The sequence below is a fragment of the Mirounga angustirostris genome, unplaced genomic scaffold (assembly GCF_029215605.1).
Source record: "Mirounga angustirostris isolate CCGP_5_RB_7025 unplaced genomic scaffold, mMirAng1.0.hap1 SCAF_2, whole genome shotgun sequence".
NCBI classification, from domain to species: Eukaryota; Metazoa; Chordata; class Mammalia; order Carnivora; family Phocidae; genus Mirounga; species Mirounga angustirostris.
Window position 1 is genome coordinate 187392750 of NW_026991710.1, and position 6173 is coordinate 187398922.

The 6173-nt window shown below is 41.6% G+C and overlaps 1 protein-coding gene across 1 annotated transcript; it reads right to left on the reverse strand.

Annotated features, from left to right (window-relative positions):
- Positions 1 to 412: 412 nt before the first annotated feature.
- LOC123847371 (BBSome-interacting protein 1) lies at positions 413 to 957 on the reverse strand. The gene has a single exon (XM_045879276.3). The coding sequence runs from the start codon at positions 809 to 811 to the stop codon at positions 599 to 601; it is 213 nt and encodes a 70-aa protein (XP_045735232.1). The 5' UTR covers positions 812 to 957; the 3' UTR covers positions 413 to 598.
- Positions 958 to 6173: the final 5216 nt, after the last annotated feature.

The window sequence follows — 6173 nt, forward strand, 5'->3', positions numbered from 1 at the left end:
CATAAATGTAAAAAACTGAAAAACACATGTTTTTTTAAAACTTTTTGAGTATAGTTGACACACAATGGTATTAGTTTCAAGTGTACAACATAGTGATTCAACCACTCTATACATTATGCTATGTATAACTCACTGCAAGCGTACCTAGCATCTGTCACGTACAACACTATTACATACCACTGACTGTATTCTCTGTGCTGTGGCTTTTCTCCTGGAGACTTACTGGTTCCACACTGGAAGCCTGTATCTCCTATTCCCCTTCACCCATTTTGCCCATCTCCCCACCCCCTCCTTCCCTCAGGCAAACCATCAGTTTGTTCTCTGTATTTATAGGTCTGTCTGATTTGGCTTCAAAAGCACATTTTATTTTATTTTATTTATTTATTTATTTTTGGGGGGGGTTCAGTTTTTTAATTGCTCATGTTCAAGATAAACCAGAGTGTCTAAATTCACAGGTTTCATTAGTCTTGGGTATTTTTATTTTATAAGCACTATCAGTTTTATTAACACACACCATCTTCAGTATACAGACGCAAGTTATTGTCTAGCTATTGTTAATAGTAATGCAGGGTATTCTGTAGAAGTGCAAAGTTACCATTCAGTGAGTTATTTGCTGTTGTTCCTTTTCTGCCATTTCTTGTTGGCGAATCGTATCCTGGGCTGCTTGCTGCATTTTCTCCAGTTTTTCCAGAGTCAGAGATTTTAAGGGCAAAAGTTTGGGTTTACACAGCACCATTGTGGTTATATCTTCCACTGACAACTGCCCTTGTTTTGGAAGAACTTCCCGGAACACTGACTTCACTTCTGCCATATCTGAATTGTTGGATACAGCTAAGTTTTTTCCTGAAAGTTCTCCTGGTCTTTTTCCCGGCAACGTTAGGCATCCAACCCAGTATTACCAAGATGACTTACAGTTCTTGACTCAAGCCTACAGAAGAAACTGGGATGTCTGGTCACCTTTGGTCCTTTTTCGGGCCTACTTACAGATTTATCTTCCAAAAGCACATTTTAAATTGGAATCACAAGGCTCATTAGTTAGATCCTTCAATAGGGCAAATTATCTTTCAAACAGTAAGTGCGTTAAATTCCAAGTAAACAGAGTATCTTGAAATACAATAGTGTTAATAAGGAGTTTGATTTAAGTGTTAATCCAAATTTTCTTGGTGTTAAAAAACACTTATCCTGTAAAGAGACCATCGGGTCACCCCAAACCAAGTCCATTCTGCTTCCTACATTGATGCTCCAAGGTTACATGCCACCCCATTGGGGCCACAACACCGATCCGTACCTACGAGATTGATGGCACACAGCAGACTAATTTATAGCCACCATTCCAGTAAGTCCATGCCCTCCAATTTGTCTGGTCTAGTAATCCACACCTCTGGGCTTGAGACATTTGGTTATTTTTCCTCCTCAAGCCCCACTGAGATTGTAGATAACTTCCTTTTCTGCAGTTGGATTTAATTTCTTTGACTCTCTTGCGTACCACCAACAACTAAATTATGAACCATGATTTCTTATTACTTTGAATTTCTATTTTAAATTTACTGAAAGTCCTCTCTTGGACTTATTTATACTTTTCATATTAATCACCTTTTACAGAGCCTAAAAAAGAAAGTAAAGGTAAAATAAATCGGTGAAGGCATTCCAAAAATTTCTTCACATTCAGAGCCTAACTCTTTTGAATCACTCTTCCACTTAGCTGTTGATATGTACACTCTTCAAAAAGTTAAAAAACAAGATTCTCATGCAAATATAGGATAAACAACTGATTTGGAAGAGAATTATAGGAACAAAGGTTTAATGAGCATTGAAAAAAATATATTGGACTGTGTCAACTATACTCAAATTTTTAAAAATGATGAAACTGGAAAAACAAAGAAAAATATGTTGAAATAAGATGGCTAGGTTAGAAACAAAACTGGCTAATGTCCTACAGGGCAATAAAACATATATCTTTTTTAATGGACAAAGATCATTTGGATCTCTACCAGACAAAACTTAGGAGTTAACATGTAACTCCACAAAACATGAACTTTTACCCGGTAATACGTAGCAAATCAAACAAAAGTGCATCTCATTAGAAAATTAAATGACCTACATGACATTAAACATCAGTGATACAGCAATTCCTTAAAACAATTCACTAGAGAACCAAAACCATTGGTCTGACGCATAAACTGGCTTTACAGTTGGTTATGCAGCCTTGGCTAGTTTTTGTTTCCTTCTTCAGAAATGTTGCTGAACACAACTGTCTGATTCATCATTTCCGTCACCTCCTCTTCACAGTAATTAGATTCCTACAGTTGAAAGTGTATTGTATTATTATTTCTAGGGCTTTCCTCCAAGTCACCATAAATTTTGCTCTGACTCTTTAATGTTCCACCATTTTTAGGCAACGATAACTGTATCATAACTGCTACGGGGCAAACAGTGATTGTATGAGGCTGTTGATTTTAAGGTGTTCTCAGTTCCAGAGATGTCAAATGGTGGGGGAGAAAATGTGTCTTAGAATCAGTGAAATAGGGTGAAATATGGCATATTAAGAGTGGCTGAAAGAGTAAACTGAGAGACTAGTGCATAGCATATATGGAGCATACATAAACATATGAACAATAAATTGTTGGGTTTCCATAACTCTGTAAATGTCGGTTTCTCTTTCCCCTTCCACAGTCTTAAGTTTGAGTGACTTATCACAGGTACATCTTCCTCCTGCAATGAGCAATGCGGGAAGCCAGGGAAGAGTTTGTTCTTGGAGGGGGATTCTCCCATGGCCAACTTCTGTAGACCCCGGCTCTCCCTTTATGTTTAGCTTCGTGGCCACTAGGTGACAGGGCAGGAGGAAGGCTCTGAGGCCTACCTGCTGCCATGGAGCCACGAAAATGTCCTTGAGAGCTAATACGTAGGACAACTTTTATCACAACGTTCTTAGATTTGGGGGACAATAACGCTTCTATTGACACGGTAACGCTTCCCAAGATCTCATTTGCTGTGATAAAGGGTTCAGGAGTGCTTCTCAGTCTTTCCTGTCATGGCACGCACAGCAAACATGCTAACATTTATGCAGCCACTGGGGTCAATGGAGAGGTTTCTCCAGACCGGAAGTGACTGGGTAGGGGGCTGGCAGCTGCCCAGGCCTACCTGACCTCCTGAAGGCGGTGGGCTCCGTGACTGTGCTCTGTAATCCATCTGTAGCACTGTGACATGCTGCTCTCTCATCCCTTGAGATCTGCCACTGGTTACAGGCCCCAGTGTGGACCAAGAGCAAAACCCCTACAATGAGAAATAAAGCAGGTCATGCTCTTGCAGAAGAAGAGTATAGTTTCTGTATATTAGAAAAAATGAGTAAGCAATCTTTCAAGATGAGTAGTCAGAATTCAACTGTAGCATGGTCATAAAACTACTTATCCTTTACTCAGATGGGCATAGCAAATGTTTCTACTTCTCTTGGCAGATCTGATTTTCCTTACGAGCCCACACCCACTGAGTAAAAGGAAAAACAAACTAAACTATCTTTAGAATGATTTGGTGAACTTAAGTCTGTTTGCAATAATATAAACTGTTCCAGTTTTTTAAAAAAATGCTCAGTCCCTTGAGCAGAAAATGCTCAGGCTTTCGGTTTCCACAGTCCTCCCTGGCTCCTCGTCAAGATGATACCTATATTCTGAACAGACTGACCATTATAATTTATCTTCCAAAAGGGACACTCTTTTTTTTTTTTTTTTTCATTTGTAAAAATGCATGTCTGGTACAAGGAGCCATGCATATAAAAAACTTCCCATGTTTCCATGTCTCCTCCCAATCCCCAGGTAACTACTGTGAGCAATATCCTTTTAGACATGTTCTCTGCAGATGCATAGACACAAAGAAACCTTCTACATGTAGGTGACTTTCTTTCCTCGTCAATAAATGGAATCACAATATGCACCTTATTCTGTGTTTACTGTTCAACCATTCGTGTCATACAAATTCAGGACACTTGAGAGAAAGTGAGCACTGTTAAGAACTATGCCAGGACAATAGGCATGGACTGGTGGAGTTTGTTCACCTGGTTATGGAAGAGGGATTTGGCTCATACAGTCTCACGGGAGAGGAGACTCCTGGGTTCTTTTTGTGTCCACTATTTACACTGCAGTCTGTTGCAACAAGTGGCTGTATTGGATTGCTTTCTGCATTGGTCCCTCTGAGGGGCTGCCAGTCTCTTCTAACCCCTTGGGGTGATGTGCTCCAGCCCCCATGGGAGTCTGGGGACCTGGCCATTTTTTCTGATCTTGATGTCTGGAATCATCAAGGCTTTGCTGAAGTAATCCAAGCTCCCTGCTGGCTGATGGCATTCTCAGCATAGCTGTGTTCCCTTCTTGCAGCACCTGGGACTCTTGGGACTCCAGTATGCCACATGCAGGCCCAGGACATCCAGAGGCCCCACCTTAGGTTTATCTGTCACCCACCCGCCATTACCTTGTGCCATTTTGGATGTGGTGTTGAGCTGAAGGCTAGTGTTCTCTGAGGACCTGAAACTCCCCTTCTCTGCCCAGAGAAGTGGACTACCAATCCTGGGGTTCGAGGCTCCCTTCAGTGATCTGGGTGTTTCCAAAGCTCCTCTCTTCCTGCTCAAGCAGGTCCTGAGAGAGGAGGTAAACCAAAGCCCGAGTTTGTCTTCCTTAATCTATCTCTTTCCCTTCCTCCTGCAACCAACCCCTCAGTTTCGGGAGGGGTAGGCTTTGGTCTTTCCGTTTCTTCCATGTCACAACATCCTTCTCTCTAAGAACTATAGACTACCCAGCTTAGCTGTCACTGAAGGACCCAGGGGGATTTTCTCTACCTGTGTGGAAAAATGATCTAGGTCATCTAATTTGGTTTTTGACCTACTACAAAATTGAGAAAAGTATCTCTCCCTATAGAAATCTGTTTTCAAATGGACTACCTTACTGCAGACACAAACAAACCCTTAATTTGATGGTCAATGTTGAGCAAGAGGTCATGGTATGGTAGATACCTGCCTTTCCCCCAAAGCACTCAATCCATGTTGTTAAAGGGCAGGAGACGTGAGTAGTTACTACACAGAAATGGTAGTATAAGCTGGGTATTGTCCAAACCTGCCACACTCTTTGGCTGTTTTATGGGTGACTTATTGCCCCTGGTCTCAGGAAAGAAAAAGAAGGAAAGAAAAGTGAGAAAGGGGGCTCCCACCACCCACATAACCACTGTCATTCCAGCTCATCAAAACAAAAGTCTAAAACAGTTGCTGGAAAGTACCTTGAATGATCCCTTCATAGAAACAACAGCAGAGGAAAATCTGTACAATGAATGTTGGGCACCAAGCAAGCGTTCTCCCATCAGTTGTCTTGCTTTGTCCTCCCTGTACCTTGCTTCTTTCACTAGCCAAGCTTTACATCCCATTTTCCTTGGATTCTTCTCTTTCTCCCAGGGTTTAAGAGAACCAAGTCCTGTTCCCAGAGCTTCTGGGCAATGCTCCTGGCACATTCAAGGAGGGAACAGCAGGGTGAGGAACCAGGCAGAGGGTGGAAGAAGCACAGGATTTGGGAGAAGGCAGGTCCAGGTCTGAACCCCCAGTTCAGCAGGTATGTAACTTGCTGCAATTTACCTAATCTGAGTCTCAGTTTCCCCATCTGTAAAATGGGAATGCTATTATCGATTTAGTGGGCTAATGTGGGAATTAAATTTGCTCATGGGTATGTAATCAGTTCTCTGTTGGAGAGACATGTTGTATGAACAGCCTAAGCATGCCTCAAACTATGCATCTGTCAAAAGGAGCCACAGCTAGGCTCTGAGGGACATGGTGATGGCCTTTTCTGCTGATTTTTTTCCTGGCCACTGCCTGTATAGTTTCAGAAACAGAGTTTAAATTAATTTCTGGGGAAAAAAATTTTGCATATGTCATTTCACATACAAGAGTTAATGGACGTGAGAAACAACATGTTTAACTGAAAAGAGCTCAGGACCATGAGTTCAAAGGCCAGCTAAAACCCTCAATAATATTATGACCTTGAGCAAGTCACCCAACTTCCTGAATGTTAGTTTCTTTGTCTACAAATGGAGGCTTAGGACCAGATGGCCTCCAAGGTCCTTCCACGATAACTTGTTTTGATTACTAATAATGTTTAAGAATGCAGCTGGCTGATGTTTATCCCCCCTTCTAATGTTCTCCAGTC

What these genes read in the sequence shown, in the direction of transcription:
- LOC123847371 (XM_045879276.3), bottom strand. Translation starts at nt 811, where the DNA reads ATGGCAGAAGTGAAGTCAGTGTTCCGGGAAGTTCTTCCAAAACAAGGG.